General features: G+C 38.7%; 1 protein-coding gene across 1 annotated transcript; it reads right to left on the bottom strand.

The window, feature by feature from the left end:
* Positions 1–3,457: 3,457 nt before the first annotated feature.
* On the bottom strand, positions 3,458–24,222 carry LOC134315310 (uncharacterized). The gene is made up of 7 exons (XM_062996399.1): positions 24,210–24,222; positions 23,246–24,034; positions 19,400–20,245; positions 10,478–10,522; positions 8,664–9,392; positions 4,815–4,916; positions 3,458–4,257 (listed from the first exon to the last, which is right to left on the bottom strand). Exons 1-7 carry the CDS (start codon positions 24,220–24,222, stop codon positions 3,458–3,460), a joined length of 3,324 nt encoding a protein of 1,107 aa, XP_062852469.1.
* Positions 24,223–25,329: the final 1,107 nt, after the last annotated feature.

Genomic DNA, 25,329 nt, shown 5'->3' with positions numbered 1-25,329 from the left:
TAAATACATGTTCATTTCTGTAAACTGCATTATATCAAGGTTAAGCTTTTGAACATTACCAATCAGGACTTATTTTATTCTACCTGATAAGTTATGAAAGCAAATTGCCGAAAGTGGTTAATGAAGATTTGGGTTCTTCACTCTGGAGAAAACAGTACAGCATCTTAAATCATCGACATGTTGTCTCGACATACTGCCATCTGAATTTTTTAAAACTATTTTTAACTCTGTAAAAACTGATTTGCAACAAATAGTTAATGGCTCACTAGAATCAGGCGTTTTCCCAAAGTCACTGAAAACAGCTGCCATTAAGCCACTCCTAAAAAAGAGAACTCTGGATGCGTCTGTGTTAAACAACTACAGGCCGGTCTCAAATCTTCCTTTCATAGCTAAGATCATTGAGAAAGTGGTTTACAATCAAGTCAGCAGTTTTTTGAATTCCAGTGGTTATTTTGACAAATTTCAGTCAGGTTTTCGAGCTCACCACAGCACTGAAACGGCTCTCATAAAAGTGTTAAATGATCTACGGCTGAATACTGACTGGGGTAAAATATCAGTTCTGGTTTTACTGGATCTTAGTGCTGCCTTTGACACTGTAGATCATAGAATATTGCTGGACAGGTTGGAAAACTGTGTTGGACTTTCCGAAACAGTCCTTAATTGGTTCAGGTCTTACTTAGAAGACCGGAGTTACTTCGTCACTATTGGCAGCTGTGAATCTGACAGGGTGGCTATGACATGTGGAATCCCCCAGGGATCAGTTCTCGGACCTCTTCTGTTCAATCTTTATATGCTGCCATTAGGCCAAATGCTACAGGCTAACAACATTGATTACCATAGTTACGCAGATGACACACAGATATATCTGGCTCTCTCACCAGATGATTACAGCCAAATAGATTCACTGTGTCAGTGTCTGGAGGACATCAATAACAAGATGAGCCAGAATTTTTTACAGTTAAATAAAGACAAAACAGAGATTGTCGTGTTTGGCAGCAAAGAGAAGAGGATTAGTGTCAGTGAACACCTCAGTTCCCGGGCTCTAAAAACCAAAGACCAAGTCCGAAATCTTGGCGTTCTAATAGACTCAGATCTCACATTCACCAGCCATATTAAAACCATCACCAAAACAGCCTTCTACCATCTTAGAAATATAGCCAAAATCAAGGGTCTAATGTGCCAACAAGACCTAGAGAAGCTGATCCATGCTTTTATCTCCAGTAGGGTGGACTATTGTAATGGTCTCTTAACTGGACTTCCCAAAAAGACCATTAAACAGTTACAGCTCATTCAGAACGCTGCTGCTAGAGTTTTAACTAAGACGAAGAGAACTGAGCACATCACTCCAGTTCTAAAATCTCTACACTGGCTTCCAGTTAGTTACAGAATAGAATTTAAAGTGCTTCTACTCGGCCCAGAATACATCTCAGAAATGTTTAGAGATTATAAACCCAGTAGATCTCTTAGATCCATGGACTCAGGTCAGCTAGTTGAGCCCAGAGTCCAAACTAAACATGGTGAAGCAGCATTTAGCTGTTGGGCTGCATATAACTGGAACAGACTGCCAGGAGATATTAGATGGTCCGCAAATGTAGAAATGTTTAAATCCAGGTTAAAAACTTTTCTTTTTTCTTGTGCCTATGATTGAGCTCGAGATTTTTGCTATTACCCTCATTTTACCATATTTCTTTTAGTTTTTCATGCTCTTAATAATTCTTTTTATAGAGTAGTGTACATTCTAAATTGTAGTGTATATTTTACTATATTTTCTTTTAGTTTTCATGTTTTAATTGCTTATCTCTCTTGTTTTAATTTTGTATTTCCCAAATTGTAGGGTATATTTTACAATATTTTCTTTTAATGTTTCATGTTCTTAATTTTTTATTTCTCTTGTTTGAATTTCATGCTCTCTCACGCCTTGCCTTGCCTTCTTCGGTCAATTTAGAGATTTGAATTCTGGATTTGAATTTTAAAAAATCTGATGTACTAACTAAATTGAAGTAAAGTCATGTTTATTAATAAAGTGCCTTCAAAGACATTGAGTGTCATCCAATGCACTGTACAATAAAATTGAGAGAATGATAAAACAAATCAATGACATAAAATATTAATAAAAGACATATGGCACATTCAATATATCAGGGTAAATAAAACAGTTACCACTGAAAAAAGCCATGCTAAAACCCAAACACCTGTGGAAAATAGATAGGTCTTGAACTAGAACTAATCTATCCAGGCTCTGACAAAGCAGTTTGTTTTGGTTGGATCCATAAACAAGCTGAAAACAATTAAGCCCAAGAAGGCCATAAAGCTGGCATGAAACTAGGACTTCTCAAGATTGACATAAAGAAGCATTTGCAAAATGTGTCGCAACAGGTGCCACATGCTCAACTAGATTCCTACCACATATGCGAATGTCATCAGTGTAGATGAACATGTAATGCCACAGTGCCTCCTGAATTACTTCATTTATGAACTGGTGTAAGTTGGCTGGGGCATTCATGAGCCCGAAGGACGTCACCCTGTATTTGTATTGACCCGAAGAGGTGATGAATGCAGTCTACCACTCATCCCCTGTCTGTAATGGGGCAGTGATGAGGCGGAACAAAGAAACTCCAAATTAATTTTGGACCCAAAAGAGAATCAGAGCTGTTGTTAATGCTCTCACACCAAAAGGTGTGACAAATAAAAATTCTACACAATTAGATGAAATAAGATAATCTTGAGCTGATTAAATTCCTTTATTTGTACTAGTCAAGAGGCTTTAAGGCTCACAGGCCCAACAGTGGCTGATGGCAGAGCCAGAAATCAACCTACAGCCTTTCAGTTGGTAGAACACAGGGCGATAAGCAATTTGGGTGACAAGGAAAAAAAGGCTGCTTTTGACACAGCTCTGTTGATTTAAAATATTTAGCAATTAAAAAGATCACAATTATATTTAAAAAAGAATTTTCTTTTTGTATAAGCATGCTTTTAATTTTATTTTGAGTTCATTATGACCACAAGAAATAAAAAATTTTTTGTGTGTTTTGAGAGACTGAGAAAAATATAGAAATTAAAAAATACATTTATACATTTTCTATATAGTCACTTTGCTGTAAATGAAACCAAGAACAATTGATTAAAGAAGTGAAATTGTGACTATTTTTTATGAAGCCAGATTAGCTCTTTGTGATAACATTGGATACCCCTGAACCTAAGATAATATTACTTATTTTATAAGCACCAGGTATATCGCCAGACACAAATACCCCTTCACAAATACAACACACACACACACACACACACATGTAAACATACATATTTTATTCATCAAATGTCTTTTTTCAGTGTCTTTCCTGTTTTTACTTTAACTTAAGATGGTTTTATAGGTTTTATAGGTTCGCTCAAGTCTTAAGTATAGTTTATCTTAATAAACTTATTCCAATCCACTTGATAGTCAGTTTGTATTTATTTTTTACTGTATTGTGCAGTATCCTTTAACAGCAGCAGCTGCAGCTACACCAGCGACTGCAGTAGCTATCCCAACACCAGTAGCAGCTTTCAGGTATGTGCTGCTTTGTTCTGCTTCTTCTCTTGCTTGCTTGGCATCCAGGTGACTTTCCCTTTGAAGTCGTTCTTGTTCCTTTCTAATAATTTCCTCAGCTTCCTGCAGAAGATTGTTTGTGTAGTGCTGTCCACCATTTCCATTAAACAGTTGCTCCATCATTTCAAGCAACCTGCTAACTTGCTTTGGATCCTTAACGTTGTTGTTGAATACGTGATATCGTCCTTTGGTGCGCTGAATAATTTCCATCAATTTTGAATTTCCACGCACAAATTGATGAATGGTCTTCTTCTTTAAACTATCTCCATGTGTAAATAGCACCATGGTGTATTGTGAGGAATGTTCACCAAATATCTGTTGAATGATCTTCACAGTATCCACCTCTTCTTGTGTAAATCTGCCAAGTTGCAGGACCACTAAGAACACATGAGGTCCTGGTGCACACAGAAATATGCATGACTTGATCTTTTTTGCTATTTCATCATTTGTTAAGTTGGTGTCAAAAAGGCCTGGAGTATCAATTATAGCAACTCTTCTGCCATTGACAAACCCTCTGGCTTTATTACAGTCTGTGGTCACAGAAGAGCATGACAGCTCAGAGTCAAATGCATCTCTTCCCAGGATGGTGTTTCCTGCGGCACTTTTTCCAACTCCAGTCTTTCCCACCAGGACAATCCTGAGTTCACTTGTACTCTCCTCACTCAAAGGAACTGTCAAAGGAAAGCAATTGAACAATTGCATGAAAGTCTGTTTAAAGAACCTAGAGTTGTTGGTATCCTTCCCTGTTTTATTTGGAAAATAGCAGGAGTTTTACATCAGTTATGCCACAATCTTTACAAATTAACTTGTAATGCAAAATTTATTGTGTTTAGATATTTAAATGTGTATTTATATGTACTGCTAACACTATGACATTTAATTCATACCACCAAGTGAATTAAATGTCAGGGATTCAATCTGTCTAGTTATGAAGCATAAGCAATTGTGAGCAATTGTCAGTTTTACCTGCTTTGGTCCAAATGCACCAAGACATTTCCCAAAAAAGGGAAATTGTTTTTCAGGTGGTGACCACACCACTCTCTCTCTCCTTATCCTTTCTTGTAACCACTGATGTTATGAGATGGTACCCACAAAGTCTAACAGGGCCCGACAGGGCCGTAGAAGTGCCGTAGAAGTGCATCAACCCAGCAGCAGGACCAGTGTCTCCTCCCTTGTGTAAGGAGGAACAAGAAAAATGGTCCTCTGGTATGCATGTTTCTGACCAAACTCTCAGAAACAGCCTCCATGAGGGTGGCATGAGGGCCGACATCCTCTAATGGGATCTGTGCCCACAACCCAGCATTGAGCAGCTTGAGATCCCCAAGGACTCCTTATACAGGCACAGGGGGGCCAGACACAACTTTAATTTTAAATTCGTCAATATCAGATGTGTGATTTAAGTGTTCCCTTTATTTCCTTGCTGTTACGTAGAAAACTGCAATGTGCCAATAATTGTGGCACATGTGGATTTGTTAAAAATACTTAATAATAATAAATAATATTAATAATAATAATAATAATAATAATAATATAATAATAAAATATTTATATATTTATAAATATACTTATATTATTGTTTGTTTTACAGTACTTCACTTCTTTTATTAATGCATTTTCTCCATATTTTCCTCCCAATTTAGTGCACTCAATTTGTCTTCTGCTGCTGAGGGGTACCCGCTTGCATCCAAGGAGAGCACGTCGCCGTACACGTCTCTTCCGACACGTGTACAGCCCTCCTCTTCTCGCCCCTGCATTCTGAATGTACACAGTGAAACAATGCTCCTGATTTTCTGACTTTGTTTTGCATAGTTATGTATGAATGTATGTTCACTGTAACAGACATCTTATAGCTTGCATTTTTTAGTTATTAATTGCTGCATCCAACCAAAAAAAATCCATTCATACTAAGTTTCCCTAAATGAACATAACCATTTAGTTTATTGTTAATATATAACTTATAAATGCTGTGTTTAAAACATATATTTGAAGTGTTATATTTTAAAAGTATTTAATGATTAAATGCTGAAGCTTGGCATAACTTACCTTTCTCAGGTTCCAGTGCACTCATGTTTAGTGTGGAGAAGTTGTCTGGTGATCAGATCTCTGTGCTAAAGCCGGTGAAGTGTTCAGTACATGAAGCTGTAACTTGTGTTTTTACAGTCACTAGGACACACACCCTTTTTTTATCAGCGATGAACGTTCCTGCCCCATTGTTCCATACTGAGCACATTCAACTTGTAAGAAGGGAGGTGGTTTATAATTTGCATTATTGAACTTTACTTGGTAGGGTTGAGTTCTTGAGTTATTAAACCTCATTTTTAGGAATGAAGAATAATCTTTTCAGTTGTTAATACTCTGCCAATCACAGGGTGAGGTTAGCATTTGTTAGCTACAAATAAGGTGTGCCACATGTAATGTATGAATGTTACTTGTCCTGTTAATCAACATGACATTTCTCATCCGTTTCTTGTGAGATGTTTTAATCTGGATTTTTTTCATCCGCTTAGTTTTTTTAAGGTGTCTTTTTATTAGTCTTGTTACGCGTCTGTGTCTGACCTGATGTTTTTTAAATTCATTTTTAAGTTTCTGCTGACTAGTTCAACAGTAATACCCACCGAGCCACCATGGCTATGTAGACATTTTCTGAGTGGTTCAGGCTTTAGAACTGAAGACTGTGAATCAAGAAAGAAAACGAACTAGTCTGACTAACACAAAAGAACAAAACATCCATATAAGAATGTCATCAATGCAGATGAACACGTAATGCCACAGTGCTTCCTGAATGACTTCATTTATTAACCAGTGGAAGTTGGCAGGGGCATTCATAAGCACGAAAGGCATCACCCTGTATTCACAGTGACCTGACAATGCGATGAATGCAGTTTACCACTAATTCCTCCGCCACACTCTGATGAGCTTTTACAACCTTCCAGTTGGTAACCCACAGCTCTACCCACTTGGCTACCAATAATGGTTTGCCACTGACACCCCACGATGAATTGATACGATTTTTTAACTTCTTGACTTACCTCACTGACCTGGCTTTTATTTTTTAGATTATCATCATTGAACACATGGTACTGTCCACTACACCACTACTCAGTCTCTGTAAGTTCTTGTCCTCTTTCACAAACTCGTTCACATACAAGTCCATGAATCCGTTCAGCTCATCTGTGACTTTTCTCTCCAGCTCGTTGAAGCATCCCAGCTGGATGATAATGAGGAAGATGTGGGGTCCTGGAGGGTCAGTGCTTTGTCCATCTCCTGCTTCATCTCAGTATCTGATAACACAGTGTTGAACAGCCCTGGAGTGTCAACCACCATCACACTTCTTAAACAAATCAGACCTTGCCTGTGTTCAGTCTTTTTTCCCCCAATTTTTCCCTCCCTTATCTAGTCGTGTCCAGTTACCCTGAATGCGTCCTCTATACTGATTCGACCCTTCACCACTGATTGAGGACGCCTCTCAACTGACATACGCCCCCTCCGGCACGTACAGTCAGTACAGACTGCAGTTTTCACCTGCACGAGTTGAGTTCATACACCGACGGGCACTGTGTATGGAGGGCCACACCCCTATCAGCATTATTCCTCATCCCTGTGCAGGCGCCATCAGTCAGCCAGCAGGGGCCGCAGTTGCACCAGTTATGAGGACCTATGATGTGACTTTCTTACCCTCTAACCCTAAACAACAGCCAATCGTTGTTCAAACTGTCGCCCAGTTGGACGGCAGAGCTGAGATTCGATACGATGTATTTGAAACATCAACACTGGAGCTGATTTCAGCTGATGGGATGATTCTTTTCTGCTGCAATATTCCTGATGTTCTGGAGGCCAACTAGTCTTGCCCCATGTTCAGCAAAAATATGTGGCAATTACTAATGGGAATTGAGCATTTAGCAAAGTGTTATGTGCTTTACCTTCACCACCATTAAATGGTCCGCTTCATTTTTCCTAGATATTAGTTCCTACTAAAGATGGACATTTGTGGTGTCAAACAGACAGCAGCAATCGCAAAACATAAACACAGTTTTCTTGTCATGTTGACTGCACTGACAGAGATGGACTACACAAGGATGAAATTTATATCAATTTATTCCCTCCTGGATTAGTTAAACCATGGCTACCAAATCACAAATAACCACAGGCGATGATGGTGCGTTCGGTGAAAAATTTATGTTTTTAATTTTATTTTGAGTTCATTATGACCACAAGAAATATACTTTTTAGTGTTTTGAGAATCCAAATAAAATATAGAAAATAAAACATACGTTTATAAATTTTTTATGTAGTCTTGGGAAGATGATACGTAATTACAAAGTAAATCACATAATAAAACATCGGTAGTGGTGATATTTAAGGCTATATCACATCACCAAATGTTTACAATAAATCAGTATTACTGCTGCATAGAATAAATGTCCAACTTTATCAACAAAGAGTCAAATCACAAGTTTTTACATGAATCAAATACAAATACTACACACACACATGTTTATTTCACAAATACTACACACACATGTAAACATACATATTTATAAACTGCTTCTTGTCAGTGTCTTTACTGTTTTTTTACTTCAACTTGTTTGAGAAAAACTAAGATGGTATATGCTTTAAACTAAGTTGGTATATGCTTTAAGTCAAGCATGTTTACCTGCTAAATATACTTCAGTATTTTAGTCCATAATCTTAAAATAAAAATGAACCCGAATCCAAGGTCATAAGTGAATTACCATGGACTAACCATGGCCAACCCCTTCACAAATACACACACACACACACACACACACAGACACACACAAACAAACACATGTAAAGGTACATATTTTATATATCAAACACCTCTTTTCAGTGTCTTTCCTATATTTACATAAAGATGGTTTGATGGTTTATCTTAAGTTAAAACATATTTAACCTCTACAACATAGAACCTCTACTAATATTTATTAAATGTACATGCTAGATATACTCCATTATTTAAGTTAATAATCATATTCCAATCCACTTGATAGTCAGTCTGTATTTATTTATTACAGTATTGTGCAGAAGCTTTTAAGAGCAGCAGCTGCAGCTACACCAGTGACTGCAGTAGCTATCCCAATGCCAGCTTTCCAGTATGTGTTACTTCGTTCTGCTTTTTCTCTCGCTTGCTTGGCGTTCAGGTGACTTTCCCTTTGAAGTCGTTCTTGTTCCTTTCTAATAATTTCCTCAGCTTCCTGCAGAAGACTGTTTGTGTAGTGTTGTCCACCATTTCCACTAACCAGTTCATCTATCCGTTCAAACAACTCGCTAACTTGTGTTGGATCCTTACCGCTGCTGAATACGTGGTATCGTCCTTTAGTGAGCCGAGTAATTTTCATTAAGTCATCATTTTCGCACACAAATTGATGAATGGTCTTCTTGCTTTCCTGTAACCTATCTCCATGTGTAAAAAGCACCATGGTATATTGTGAGGAATCTTCACCAAATATCTGTTGAATGATCTCGACAGTTTTTACCTCTTCTTGTGTGAATCTGCCAATTTGCAAGACCACTAAGAACACATGAGGTCCTGGTGCACACAGAAATATACATGACTTGATCCTTTGCACTATTTCGTCATTTCCTAAATTGGTGTCGAAAAGGCCTGGAGTATCAATTACAGCAACTCTTCTGCCATTAACAATCCCTCTGGCTTTATCACAGTATGCGGTCACAGAGGAGCTCGACAGCTCAGATATAAATTCTTCTTTTCTCAGGATGGTGTTTCCTACAGCACTTTTTCCAACTCCAGTCTTTCCCACCAGGACGATCCTCAGTTCGTGAACTATCAAAGAAAAAGTGATAAAAGCAGTCTGTTTCCCAGTTCCCCCTTTAAAAAAAATATAATTTGCTATAACATGGCAGGAGTTGACAATGATGACATGGTTAACTGTGTACTGCCTAGCAGTCTTTACAATTTAACTGAAATTTGGGTAAATAGGAGGAGATGGGCCAGTTGGCTCTAAAATAGCATCAACCCAGGAGCAGGAACAGTGTCTGCTCCTTTGTGTGAGGAGGAACAGGAAAAGCTATGCCAATTCCCTATGAAATTACATACAGCTTGGTATGCATGCTTGGTTTCTGACCAAACTCTCAAAAATTCCATGAGAGTGGCATGAGAGCCTGACATCCTCACAGCCCAACACTATGCCACATGACTGGCATTCTTCAGAGATCACCACTATTGGCAGGTCCACCATTGGCACCCCGTTAAGTGAGCTGCCTTGATGTCCACTTCCTACCTGGGCCTCTCTATAAGTAGAAAGGATTCTGACTGGCATCAACTTTAGAAGGAGGGATTATTAGGATGCTCTAGTTAGACAGTGACAAGGTTTCTTTGTGAGAGCACACATAATATAATGTAAAATGCTGTCTATGTAGAGCGATCGCTAGGTTTTCAGATAGACCCACAGATTCTGTAATGAGGAATAATCTTAAATTTCTTGCTCTGTATTCCTCAACCTTATAAAATGTTAAAGTAGAAGACTGCAAGGGTGGAGAATCCAGTGATTGTGGAGGGAACTTGAAACTGATTTTATATAAGGAATTTGTGAAATAATGCTACTGATTTTTCTGCCATATTTTATTGTTAAGTATGAATATTTATGTACATAAAACTTAAATTGTTTTCACTTTAATAAACATCTTATGTTTTTCACCTGCTAGTTATTAATTGCTGCATCAAACACACAAATTTTTTTTTGCTAAAATCTATTATTATTTAAGTTCTGTCTAGTGGTAAATACATTCCCCACAGCATCGCTGCATTCATACTAAATTACATTGAATTAATTTTTGAATTAATATTTGAAGAGTTATATTTTAAGAATATTTAATAATTAAATTGCTGAAGCTTTTAGTATTACTCACCTTTCTCAGGTTCCAGTGCGCTCATGTTTAGTGTGGAGAAGTTGTCTGGTGATCAGATCTCTGTGCTAAAGCCGATGAAGTGTTCGGGACATAAAGCTGTAACTTGTGTTTTTACAGTCACTAGGACACACCCTTTTTTTTATCAGCGATGAACGTTCCTGCCCCATTGTTCCATACTGAGCACATTCAACTTGTGAGAAGGGAGGTGGTTTATAATTTGCATTATTGAACTTTACTTGGTAGGGTTGGGTTCTTGAGTTATTAAACCTCATTTTTAGGAATGAAGAATAATCTTTTCAGTTGTTAATACTCTGCCAATCACAGGGTGAGGTTAGCATTTGTTAGCTACAAATAAGGTGTGCATCATATAATGTATAAATGTTACATGTCCTGTTAATCAACATGACATTTCTCATCCGTTTCTTGTGAGATGTTTTATCAGAGAACAAAAGGTTGTTTTAATCTGGATTTTTTCATCCGCTTCGTTTTTAAGGCAACGGCTAACAAACAAAGACAAATGCTAACAAACAAAAGATAATGGAAAGGCTAACGGCTGAAAAAGGCTAAATAAGCTAAAGCTAACAGAAAAAGACAAAAGGCAAAGTCCAAAAGACAAACCAGTCAGAGGCAATCCAAAGCAAACAAAGAGAGTCACGAGCAATAGTCTCCAATGTCTGTTTTTAAGGTGACTTTTCTTGTTACACTTCTGTGTTTGACTTTTGTTTGCCTTGTGTTTCTGAGAACTAGTTCACCAAACAGATAAAACTACAGCTGAGTTTTCAATGGAAAACAAAGTCGATTATCCGCACACTATCTTATAAAGTTTGAAAGTTACATAAGCATATTAAAATAATATTTTAAGTGCTTAATCATTTATCTTAACATTTAGGGCTTATAGTAGGCACTTTTATCAAAGTCACAAATTATGACTTTAATAAAATTCGAGCAATTGAGAGTTAAGGGCCCAACAGTGACATCTTGGTGGTGGTGGGGTTTGAAGCTCTTAACCACTGTGCTACCATTGGTTAACACTACTGTAACTTAGTTTGGGTACGTAGCTCTGAATAAGTTAAATGGTTTCACACTTGATGAGACAAAATAACAAAATAATTTTCCTTAATGATTTTTCCAATGTGACGAATACTACAATAAAAGTGTATTCATTTAAAACATACACCTATTACCGAGCACAGATTAGGGATGTTTGTGTTAAACATTTAGTTGTCTGGCAATTTCTCATAACAAAGAACCGGTTTGTTCTCTCACAACAACTTGATTTAGCATCAGAAACTCACATTCTGTGCATGACCTTTAGCCAAGCAATATACATTAACCTGAGGTAAACTTGTTTAATGTGCATTAATCTGAGGTAAACTAATGCAATGACCACCTTAGAAATGTGAATGTTGCTCGTCTTAATATGTAGGTATTTGAAAAGAAAATTCTTTCATTTAGACTGAAAATTTCCCAAGGAGCTTTTTTTTTTTTTTTGCTGTTTTCTATTTTTTATAGCGTAACGTATAGAGTGGGGTAATTTAATACTTGTAGTGTTTTACGATATCAATAAAGAGGCATAAATCAACTGTGTAAAACATTTAATATGTGCCAATGTCATACAAAGTTTTTAATGTGTCTTTAAAATCTTAATATACACCTCTGCATATTGTAACGGTTTATGGGCTAAGACAGACAAGACGGGTGGACACACGAAGAGATGTAATAAACTACAACCCCAATTCCAATGAAGTTGGGACGTTGTGTAAAACATGAATAAAAACAGAATACGTTGATTTGCAAATCCTTTTCAACCCATATTCAATTGAATACACTACAAAGACAAGATATTTAATGTTCAAACGGATAAACTTTATTGTTTTTTGCAAATATTCACTCATTTTGGATTTGATGCCTGCAACACGTTCCAAAGAAGTTGGGACAGGGGCATGTTTACCACTGTGTTACATCACCTTTCCTTTTAACAACACTCAATAAGCGTTTGGGAACTGAGGACACTAATTGTTGAAGCTTTGTAGGTGGAATTCTTTCCCATTCCTGCTTGATGTACAACTTCAGTTGCTCAACAGTCCGGGGTCTCCGTTGTCGTATTCATAATGCGCCACACATTTGCAATGGAAGACAGGTCTGGACTGCAGGCACGCCAGTCTAGTACCCGCACTCTTTTACTACGAAGCCACGCTGTTGTAACACGTGCAGAAGGTGGCTTGGCATTGTCTTGCTGAAATAAGCAGGGACGTCCCTGAAAAAGACGTTGCTTGGATGGCAGCATATGTTGCTCCAAAACCTGTATGTACCTTTCAGCATTAATGGTGCCTTCACAGATGTTTAAGTTACCCATGCCATGGTCACTAACACCCCCCCGTACCATCAGAGATGCTGGCTTTTGAACTTTGTGCTGATAACAATCTGGACAGTCCTTTTCCTCTTTGGCCCGGAGGACACGACGTCCATGATTTCCAAAAACAATTTGAAATGTGGACTCGTCAGACCACAGGACACTTTTCCACTTTGCGTCAGTCCATCTCAGATGAGCTCAGGCCCAGAGAAGCTGGTGGCGTTTCTGGGTGTTGTTGATATATGGCTTTCGCTTTGCATGGTAGAGTTTTAACTTGCACTTGTAGATGGAGCGACGTGCTGTGTTCACTGACGATGGTTTTCTGAAGTGTTCCTGAGCCCATGTGGTAATATCCGTTACAGAATGATGTCGGTTTTTAATGCAGTGCCGCCTGAGGGATCGAAGGTCACGGGCATTCAATGTTGGTTTTCGGCCTTGCCGCTTACTTGCAAAGATTTCTCCAGATTCTCTGAATCTTTTGATGATATTATGGACTGTAGATGATGAAATCCCTAAATTCCTTGCAATTGCACGTTGAGAAACGTTGTTCTTAAACTGTTGGACTATTTGCTCACGCAGTTGTTCACAAAGTGGTGAACCTCACCCCATCCTTGCTTGTGAACGACTGAGCCTTTTGGGGATGCTCCCTTTATACCCAGTCATGACACTCACCTGGTTCCAATTAACCTGTTCACCTGTGGAATGTTCCAAACAGGTGTTTTTTTAAGCATTCCTCAACTTTCCCAGTCTTTTGTTGCCCCTGTCCCAACTTTTTTGGAACGTGTTGCAGGCATCAAATTCAAAATGAGTGAATATTTGCAAAAAAAACAATAAAGTTTATCCGTTTGAACATTAAATATCTTGTCTTTGTAGTGTATTCAAGTATATTTAATGATAAAGACAAAACATAACACAAAACAAGACAAACAAATACAAGAGCTAAGCTAAATGCTAATGCTAATAAATACTAAACACACAAATAAGGAATAAATGTTAAACTAAATGCTTAATCTAAACATACATTAACCAAGCTAAACTATAAACATGAACTAAGCTAAACTAAACAAGAACTAGACAGGACTAAACAGGACTAAGGGCAACGGCTATGGCGTCACATCAATGTCAAAACTAGAGGGCGTAACTTTTAACATTTCGCGTGTGTAAATATCCCTCTCGCGAGTGCAAATGTGAAACTCGCGAGCACAAAAAGAGGAATTGCGTGCACACTGATCATAAAATCGCTCTCAAACTGTCTTTTTCACTCTCGAATGTTGTTTTTCTGCTCGATTTCATTGTTGTGCACGCGTGCGAAAGCAAATTACGCTCGGCTGCTCTTTCTGCGCGAGAGAAGATTTTGCGCTCGCGTTTTCAAAGGGGCGGTTTTGACAGTTTGGGGGCGGAGTCAGGGCCGTCTCTATCAGCGAATGCTATTGGCTCTATGCATGCAAGCTCTGTGACGTGTTTCCGTTTAGCCTTAGTCGGACAGTCTAGCTTCTGGTTTGTGAGAACCCCCAGCAAAGTTCTAAACACAACATGTCGTATAGCGGTGAATATGTAGAGTTTGCGTTTTCAAACACAAGATCGAGGTGGATCGGAACATTCTCAGGGTTCCTGTTGAACGTTGCATTCGACGGGTAAAAGAGCATAAGTTGTTCGACACGGTGATCGCTATGTCCATTTCTGTTTACTGTGTTTTGCCTGCATGTGAACTATCGGATTGGACCACTTGACAAGGCATGAAGCTAAACACTCGCCTTTATCTGCAATTTTCTTTTTAAATAACGTGTACATTTAAATATTGTACATATATATTATAGTTTATACTCTATTTCTGTGTTAAACAAAAGCATAAAAAACAACAAAAGCCTCTTTATTATGTAAACATTTTATATCTACACTCTGATTATTTTATCAGTTCTACAATTACAGACTGTAGTTCATCTGTTTCTCTCTATACTGTGTTAGCCTCATTTCTGTTCTTAATAATCAGGACCCCCACAGAGCAGGTATTATTTAGGTGGTGGATGATTCTCAGCACTGCAGTGACACTGACATGGTGGTGGTGTGTTAGTGTGTGTTGTGCTGGTATGAGTGGATCAGATACAGCAGCGCTGCTGGAGTTTTTTAATATCATGTCCACTTACTGTCCACTTTATTAGACACTTCTACCTAGTTGGTCCACCTTCGCTCATCTATTGCTGCTGTTTGAGTTGGTCATCTTCTAGACCTTCATCAGTGGTCACAGGACGCTGCCCACCTGGCGCTGTATTTATCGTCTTATTTACTCATACCAGCACAACACACACTAACACACCACCACCATGTCAGTGTCACTGCAGTGCTGAGAATGATCCACCACCTAAATAATACCTGCTCTGTGGTGGTCCTGATTATTAAGAACAGGGTGAAATGGGGGCTAACAATGCATGCAAAGAAACAGATTACAGGCAGTAATTGTAGAACTACAAAGTGCTTCTATATGGTAAGTGGAGCTGATAAAATGGACAGTGAGTGTAGAAACAAGGAGGTGGTTTTAATGTTATGGCTGATCAGTGATAGATGGATGGATGGATCGATATCAGAAGAAACAATAAATGAGCTGGTGTTTCAATACTTGTCCATATTGAGTGTGTAAAACAGTTTATCTCCACCTTTGCCGTTTCTCATGTTTTGTGAATCTGGCAGTTGTTTAGCATTCATTTCATGATGAATAGACCACTTGAATGGTGTTAAAGACTTGAAATAAAATCTTTTTACATTTAACTTTAAATGAAAGTCATTTTTTTTCTCTTTTGTAACATGATACAAGGTTTTGAATTGAACAGCATATATATTTGATACCCTATTGCTGCCAGCTTGACACTGATAAATTCTGTAATGATTATGTCTTGATAACCTGCCGTAAGAAACATAAAAAAAAAAAAAAATCTAAGTTTATCCTCACATTTACTACAAAAATGTTTTTTGGAGAAAGACATGTTAATACTGTAACATCAAATTAATTAAATGACATGAAAATTTAAAGGTCTGACATAACATTTGATAATAAATAAAAGATAACTCATTAATATATTGGCAAACAAAACTTTTTACACTTAATGAAAAGATTGTGGGTAAATTGGTAATATATTCAGTCAGATATGTTAAGTTTGTTTTATGTTTTAATAGGAATTTAAAGTCATGTTTTACACTTTGGTTACATTCATGACAGAAACGGTAGTTACTCATTACACAAGATCCATCAGTTCAATTCATCAATATCAATTAATTATCAATTAATTAATTAATATAAATTATATTAATATAATAAATAATTAATATCAAACAGTCATGGACAATTTAGTGTCTCCAATTCACCTCACTTACACACTTCTGGACTGTGGGAGGAAACACGGAGGAGCACCCCGAGGAAACCCACATGGATACAGGGAGAACATGAAAATTCCACACAGAAAGAACCCAGACCACTGCACCTGGGAATTGAACACACACATACATTATATATACATATACCTGACACTGTGCAAGGAGAAGATGCATCAAAATGAAATTGTAATGGTATGCTTCAAAGCTAACTAAAACATAAATCTCAATACTGGTCTGTCAAGCTAGATGTAGTGTTTGTCTAGTCTAGCAAAACAACCACTAACCAGTTTACAACTAGCCTACTTGCATGGTTATAAGGAAATGCTTGCAAACGTACTTACCTTCGTATTTGTCAATGTAGCTGGTGTTGTACATTTAAAATCGTTCACCGTCAGACGAGGTTAATCTTGAAGAAAACAAGTGTAAAAGAGAGAGCCACGATATCTGCTTGTTGACAACCGGCGTCTGAATACCGGAAGTTGATCTGTCCCGTACACGAGAACCCGTAAGTAAGGCGTGCATAGAGACGGCCCTGACCCCGCCCCCAAACTGTCAAAACCGCCCCTTTCAAAACTCGAGCGCAAAATCTTCTCTCGCGCAGAAAGAGCAGCCGAGCGCAATTTGCTTTCGCGCGCGCGCACAACAATGAAATCGAGCAGAAAAACAACATTCGAGAGTGAAAGACAGTTTGAGAGCGATTTTATGATCAGTGTGCACGCAATTCCTCTTTTTGTGCTCGCGAGTTTCACATTTGCACTCGCGAGAGGGATATTTACACACGCGAAATGTTCAAAGTTGCACCCTCTAGTTTTGACATTGATGTGACGCCATAAACGGCTAACAAACAAAAGATAATGGAAAGGCTAACAGGGCTGAACAAGGCTAAATAAGCTAAAGCTAACAGAAAAAGACAAAAGGAAAAGTCCAAAAGACAAAGGCAAAGTTCAAAAGCCAAACCAACAGAGTCAGAGCCAATCCAAAGCAAACAAACAGAGTCACGAGCAATAGTCTCCAATGTCTGTTTTGCAGGTAGAGCTGGCTCTGAAGAAGGAAGCCGTCAACACTATGGTTGCTTCCATCTGAGGAAGATCTGAGAAAACCTCATAGAGCCAAACTCCGGGAACTCCTGAACAAAAGACATTTCGCTGTGTCCAAATTAGGGGAGACTATTGTGTAACAGTTTATGGGCTAAGACGGACACGGCGGGTGGACACACACGCAGAGATGTAATAAACTAAGTATATTTAGTGATGAAGACAAAACATAACACAAAACAAGACAAACAAACACAAGACCTAAGCTAAGCTAAATGCTATTGCTAATGCTAATAAATACTAAACACACAAATAAGAAATAAATGTTAAACTAAATGCTTAATCTAAACATACATTAACCAAGCTAAACTATAAACATGAACTAAGCTAAACTAAACAAGAACTAGACAGGACTAAACAGGACTAAGGGCAACGGCTATCAAACAAAGACAAATGCTTACAAACAAAAGATAATGGAAAGGCTAACAGGGCTGAACAAGGCTAAATAAGCTAAAGCTAACAGAAAAAGACAAAAGGCAAAGTCCAAAAGACAAAGGCAAAGTTCAAAATCCAAACAAACAGAGTCACGAGCAATAGTCTCCAATGTTTGTTTTCCAGCTCTTAAATAGGGGGCAGCTGGAGCTAATTAGCCAAAGGGACCAATGAAAAAGGGGCCGTTGGCTCAGAGCTGGGAATGAGAGAAGGGCGTGGCACAAAAACAGTACACATGCTCTGTGAGCTCAGGAGTTCTAGGAGCACACAGAGGCTGGATATGTGACACATATATTTTGACTTGTTTAAACACTTATGAGTGAATTTAAGATGTAAATCTCTTTAGAGAAAGTAAGTTTTGTGTAGGATTTAGAACTGCAATGCATATAATAATCATTGTAATTGATTATCTGATAAAACAGTCCAAAAAAGGCATGTTTAAGAGTTCTGTTTAAGGAGGCATAAATAAACTGTAAAACATTTAATATGTGCCAATGTTAAGCAAAGTTTTTATTTAATTATAATTTTAGGAGTTTTTAATGTTTTAAATGATAAAGTTTTAATATATTCAGTGAATCAAAGAAAAAACAAAAATTCAGACCAATTCATGTTTTACACTGTATTGTTGTAGGTTTTATTAGATTTCAAACAGGTTTAATTGACATTTTTAGACACCAATCTACACATAATCATTTATAATGAAGTATAAATGCTGTTGTACATTATTAAATTCTATACATATCACCATACATGAGGGAAATCAAATATTACTGATTGCAGCTGTACACTTTTGAATTGTTTGGGAACTGAGGACACTGGAACTGAGAACTGCTGCAGTGCTGTGAGTGGAATTTTTGCTCATAGGACTTAGTCTTATGGCTCGTCGTTGCCTGATTGTCCTCTTCATGATGTGAGAAAGTAAACTTAAACAAGAAGCCTACCTTAACCAAGAGTAGAAGTGTATACAAATGAAAGACTACAGCACTGATAGCTAAGATGTCAACACAATCAATTTATACTAAGCTTAGTCCTGCCAACCAATTGACACCTTGGGATCAGAGACTAGTTGTAACAATAGACACCTGAAACCACTAATCAGCAAACCACACAAGTTACTACAGCAGGAGGTCTAACTTAAGTCTAGCTTTAGTTTCTTACAAGTTAAGTTCTAGCACAAGTCAAAACAAAGTTACAAGTTACAAAGATTCTTGCACAGGTTAAAACAGAAAGTATACTTAAACAAGAAGCCTACCTTAACCAAGAGTAGAACCAAGAGTAGAAGTGTATACAAATGGAAGACGTACTCGGTGTCTGTGAAACCATGCTGTTGTAGGGAATTACAAAGCTAGCAATGGAACCAGAACGACAATGGAAGTCGTCACCTTGGTTGCACCATATATGTCTTTAAAATTTCAATATACACTTCTGCATATGTCTTGACTTGTTTAAACACTTATGAGTGAATTTAAAATCTCTTTACAGAAAGTAGGTTTTGTGTAGGATTTAAAACTGCAATGTACTGTAGTTAATAATTATTTATGTAATTAATTATCTGATAAAACACAGTCCAAAAAATTTGTTAACATACAGTAATCTCAGTTAAAGAACATCCAGATACTAGCAAAGTATACATATTTGTTTGCATGTTTGTTTACATTGTCAAACGTCTTTGCAAACCGTCTAATTTCTTTGTGATAAAATTCTCAAGAAGGTTCCACAAAATCTGTGCGATCGTGTTGAGATACTGGTTATTTTTCTCCGCTTGCTCTCTTGCCTCTCGCTGTTGTCTTTCTAACAGCTCCTTGGTCGCTTCACACAGAGCTTCCTGTTTTAGAACCTCCAACTGCAGGCGTCTCTGCTCTTCATTTTGCTTTAGGATTCGCTCCATCTCCTCTTCAATCGCTTGCTCTGCCTCCAGCAGCATGTCATTGGTATAAAATCGTCCTCCGTTATCAAACACCAGCTTATCGATCTTTTCTAAAAGCCGGTTCACCTGTGTGGGCTCCTTCACCTCGTTGTCAAAAACGTGGTGTCGCTGATTGCTCTTCCTGAAGACTCGCTCGAGGTCTGAGTTCTGACTAACAAAATCTTGGATGTTTTTGTTGACCAGCTTGTCTCCATGGGTGAACAGGATCATGGTGTGTCTGCTGGCGTCTTCCCCGAACATCCGTAAAAAGATTTCCACGGTCGTGTTGTCTTCCTGAGTGAATCTTCCCGGCTGAACCACGATCAGGAAGACGTGTGGACCAGGAGCAGAACGCGGGATGCACATCTTGATTCTGGTTATCATCTCCTCTACTGTAAAACTTGGGTCAAACAGGCCTGGTGTGTCGATCACTGTAACTTTTCTCCCATTGACTTGTCTAAAATCCTTAAAGCAGAATGATGTCACTGAAGATGCTGCTAGATCACATTTGAAGACTTCTGCACCCAGAATGGTGTTTCCAGCAGAGCTCTTCCCGACCCCAGTCTTTCCCAAAAGAACTATTCTGAGCTCTTCATGGGAAGCAAGTTGGTCGTGCACTGTGTAAAAACACACACACAAAAAAACATATTACTGTTAAATGTTAAGTGTAAATGCAATCTCATTAAGAAATCCTAATACATTTCATTAGGGGTTCACCAAGGGTTCATTTATAACAATGTATTTGTTGTGATTTTATCAGCTCCACTTACCATATGGAAGCACTTTGTAGGTCTACAATTACTGACAGTAGTCAGTCCTTTCCTGCTGTTCTTCAATGGTCAGGACCCCCACAGAGCAGGTATTATTTAGGTGGTGGATCATTCTCAGCACTGCAGTGACACTGACATGGTGGTGGTGTGTTAGTGTGTGTTGTGCTGGTATGAGTGGATCAGACACAGCAGCACTGCTGGAGTTTGTAAACACCTCACTGTCACTGCTGGACTGAGAATAGTCCATCAACCTAAAACATCCAGCCAACATTGCCCCATGGGCAGCGTCCTGTGACCATTGATGAAGGTCTAGAAGATGACCGACTCTAACAGCAGCAATAGATGAGCGATCATCTCTGACTTTACATTTACAAGGTGGACCAACTAGGTAGGAGTGTCTAATAGAGTGGACAGTGAGTGGACACGGTATTTAACAACTCCAGCAGCGCTGCTGTGTCTGATCCACTCATACCAGCATAACACACACTAACACACCACCACCATGTCAGTGTCACTGCAGTGCTGAGAATGATCCACCACTTAAATAATACCTGCTCTGTGGGGGTCCTGACCATTGAAGAACAGCATGAAAGGGAGGTAACAAAGCATGCAGAGAAACAGATGGACTAGAGTCAGTAATTGTAGAACTACAAAGTGCTTCTATATGGTAAGTGGAGCTGATAAAATGGACAGTGAGTGTAGAAACAAGGAGGTGGTTTTAATGTTATGGCTGATCGTTGTATGTGATGGCTTAGAATGACCCTGCACTCTGACCCAGCTTTCAAAACAAGCTAGGCTATTCTAAAATAAGACTGCTGCATTAAAGTAAACATACAACAATTTCGATTATACATTTGATGAAATAGAAAGTTTAATCATGTAAATCAACTTTGGTCTCTTAATTTCTTGTTAGTGTAGGGACAAATCCTAACAATGCGCAATATGCTGAGAGTTGTTTTGTCTGCATGACCTATATCATTTAATTACCACCAAATAAACACTTTTGCCATAAATTGAAAGCTGCTGGTACATGAAGCTGTCCACAAGCAAGATTTCCTTTCCCATAGCTTTATTGTGTAGCTTGACTAAAGTTTTGATGAAGATAAAACAAAGAGATTGTTTTTCACTGCATAGCAACCGTCACGCATATTCCAGTAGCTGTTCATAACAGACCTGTTTTTCTAGCAGATCTTCATTACATTAGATTATCTGAACACATTTCCTTCCAGCATTACACCGATCAGGCATAACATTATGTCCTAATATTGTGTTGGTCTCCCTTTTGCTGCCAAAAAAGCCCTGACCCGTCGAGGCAATGCTGCCCCATACACAACAAACTGTGATGCTCTGTTTATTCTGACACCTTTCTATCAGAACCAGCATTAACTTCTTCAACAGTTTGAGCTACAGCAGCTCGTCTGTTGGACCGGACCACACGGGCCAGCCTTTGCTCCCCACGTGCATCAATGAGCCTTGGCCGCCCATGACCCTGTCACCGGTTTACCACTGTTCCTTCCTTGGACCACTTTTGATAGATACTGACCACTGCAGACCAGGACACACTCCACAAGAGCTGCAGTTTTGGAGATGCTCTAACCCAGTCGTCCCTCGTCAAACTCACTCAGATCCTTACACTGGTAATTTTTCCTGTTTCTAACATCAACTTTGAGAATAAAATGTTCACTTGCTGCATAATATATCCCCCCACTAACAGGTGCCCTTGATGAAGAGATTATTCACTTATTGCACCAGTCAGTGCTCATAATGTTATGCCTGGTGGGTATATATTCCTTTATGCAACTTTATGCACCATTTAAGTATTCTGAATTTAAAATGTGTTGTAATTGAAAAAGAAGTACAGATAAACATTTTGAGGTTTTATTTTTATTTCACTGTATAAATGTATGTTGAACAATGTTTATAAAATAATGTCTACACAAATTCTAATAACATTTAATATGTATGCCACCAAAAGAGAAAACCAACGCAGGAAAAAAAAAAAAAACTAGCCAGAAAAAACTACATACACATGTTTAGCATAGTTTATATACAGTGTACATTTCTACAACTTAATTACATACTGATTTAATAAATTGTTTTTGGATTATTTATCTTTAGTTGTTACTGAATATATATTCTGGTCAGATTTATTTTCAGTTTGAAGTAAATTCTGAAGCCAAAACTGGTCACAAGTGAATAATACACCTTGGACAGGTATTAAGTCCATTATCATGTTTTAAATTATTTTTTCTAGCCTAATATTGTGAATCTTTAACAACAAAACAACAGACTTTGTTTTATTATTATTTAAATGTAGCAACTTTTCTTTTTAAGTATGTTTTATAATAGTATACATATTGTAAAACATGAGCACGTGGCTTGGTGGGTAGCACTGTCGCCTCACAGCAAGAAGGTCCTGGGTTCAATTCCCAGGTGGGGCGGTCCGGGTCTGCGTGAGTTTCCTCCGGGAGTTCCGGTTTCCTCCCACAGTCCAAAAACATGCAGTTAAATTAATTAGAGACACTGAATTGCCCTATAGGTGAATGTGTGTGTGCATGTGTGTCTACCCTGCGATGAACTGGCGCCCCATCCAGGGTGTTACTGTGTGCCTTGCACCCATTGAAAAGCTGAGATAGGCTCCAGCACCCCGCCCCCTGCCCTGCGACCCTGTTTGGATAAGCGGTTAAGAAAGTGAGTGAGTGAATGAGTCAAATATTGTAAAATTAGTGATAATTTTGTTCTTTTATTTTCGTAATTTCCGCAGGATCCACAGCCCTGCCCCGACCACTACAGCTAAGGGAATCATCCCTCTCCACTTGTCCATTAGAATTTCCCAAACTGCTGTACTTTTTTCCAGAAGCTCCTCAGGTTGGTCAGGAACTGACTCTAAAACCTTCTCAGTCACTTCACTAGTGACGACGTTCTCCACTGGTTTATCTAGCGAAGGGGCCCTGTTGTTTGCCATTATAACTGCTATTGCTAGGGGTATTACAATAGGCACAACAATGTAGATGATTGTTGTCCATGAATACTGCCATTTGTTTACACCTTTAACGTAAAACAGCTGCCTTTTCCTTTTCTTGACCTGGACGTCTATTTTGTCCAGAAGCTCGCTGACCTGGCTTTTATTTTCTGAATCAATATTATTGAACACATGATACTGTCCACTACACCTGCCAATCAGTCTCTGTAAGTTCTTGTCCTCTTTCACAAACTGGTCTATTGTTTTGTTTTTAAGTTTGTCTCCATAAGTAAAGAGGACCATCGAAAACACGTTCACATTCGAGTCCAAGAATCCGTTCAGCTCATCCGTGACTTTTCTCTCCAGCTCGGTGAAGCGTCCCAGCTGGATGACGATGAGGAAGATGTGGGGTCCTGGCTGGCAGAGCGTCAGTGCTTTGTCCATCTCCTGCTTCATCTCTGTATCTGATAACACGGTGTTGAAGAGCCCTGGAGTGTCAACCACCATCACACTTCTTCCACAAATCTGACCTTCCCTGTGTTCAGTCTTGACTGTAAGAGCACTGGAGCTGATGTCAGACTGAAACACTTCACCGCCCAGGATGGTGTTTCCTGCTGCGCTCTTCCCGACGCCCTGAAGGCCGACCAGCACCAGTCTAAGCGGCTGCTTTCCACCTGGAAAAAAGTGTTCTCAATAGCTCACTTGTTCCGGTTCTTTCCTTTTGAAACAAATGATTTAGGTAATAGTCACTTGTATTCTTTTTTCATTAATGTATTTATTAACAGCTTTATTCTGGAACACCCAACTGCATTCTCGTGCAGTTGAGTCTCCTGGCTGATGTTCTATAACCTTCCTCTTTCATTTTTCATCCCCATTTCCAAAATGCACCAGTTCCACTGGCAGCAGAAGAGTTTCAGAACATACTGTACCACCACCACCACTCTCATCAAGAGAAGGTACAGTGTTGTTGGGTTTAAATTATTTACATTTTTCCTCCATCCATAACATTAAAACCACCTCCTTGTTTCTACACACATTGTTTATTTAATCAGCTCCACTTACCATATAGAAGCACTTTGTAGTTCTACAGGACCACCACAGAGCAGGTATTATTTAGGTGGTGGATCATTCTCAGCACTGCAGTGACACTGACATGGTGGTGGTGTGTTAGTGTGTGTTGTGCTGGTATGAGTGGATCAGACACAGCAGCGCTGCTGCAGTTTTTAAACACCTCACTGTCACTGCTGGACTGAGAATAGTCAACCAACCAAAAATATCCAGCCAACAGCGCCCTGTCGGCAGCGTCCTGTGACCACTGATGAAGATCTAGAAGATGACCGACTCAAACAGCAGCAATAGATGAGCGATCGTCTATGACTTTACAACTACAAGGTGGACAAACTAGGTAGGAGTGTCTAATAGAGTGGACAGTGAGTGGACACGGTATTTAAAAACTCCAGCAGCGCTGCTGTGTCTGATCCACTCATACCAGCACAACACACACTAACACACCACCACCATGTCAGTGTCATTGCAGTGCTGAGAATGATCCACCATTTAAATAATACCTGCTCTGTGGGGGTCCTGACCATTGAAGAACAGAATGAAAGCAAGTTAAAAAGGCATGTAGAGAAACAGATGGACTACAGTCAGTAATTGTAGAACTATGAAGTGCTTCTATATGGTAAGTGGGGCTGATAAAATGGACAGTGAGTGTAGAAACAAGGAGGTTGTTTTAATTTTACCGTACAAACATTTTGGGTTACGAACGATCTTTTTCAACTTAATGTACAAACAAATTTCGGATTACGAACAGAAATTTGCGAAACACGTGACTTCATGAACAAGTTGACTCCGACCATCTCTCTCTCAATATACTGTATATATATATATATATATATATACAGTGAGTGAACATTCAGACAGCGTACAGTGTTTTTTCTGTGTTTTCTTTATATTTAGTAAAATT

The sequence above is a fragment of the Trichomycterus rosablanca genome, chromosome 5 (assembly GCF_030014385.1).
Source record: "Trichomycterus rosablanca isolate fTriRos1 chromosome 5, fTriRos1.hap1, whole genome shotgun sequence".
In the NCBI taxonomy this organism is placed as follows: domain Eukaryota; kingdom Metazoa; phylum Chordata; class Actinopteri; order Siluriformes; family Trichomycteridae; genus Trichomycterus; species Trichomycterus rosablanca.
Note: the sequence above shows the minus strand (reverse complement) of the source record. Positions and strands in the feature narration are given on the sequence as shown.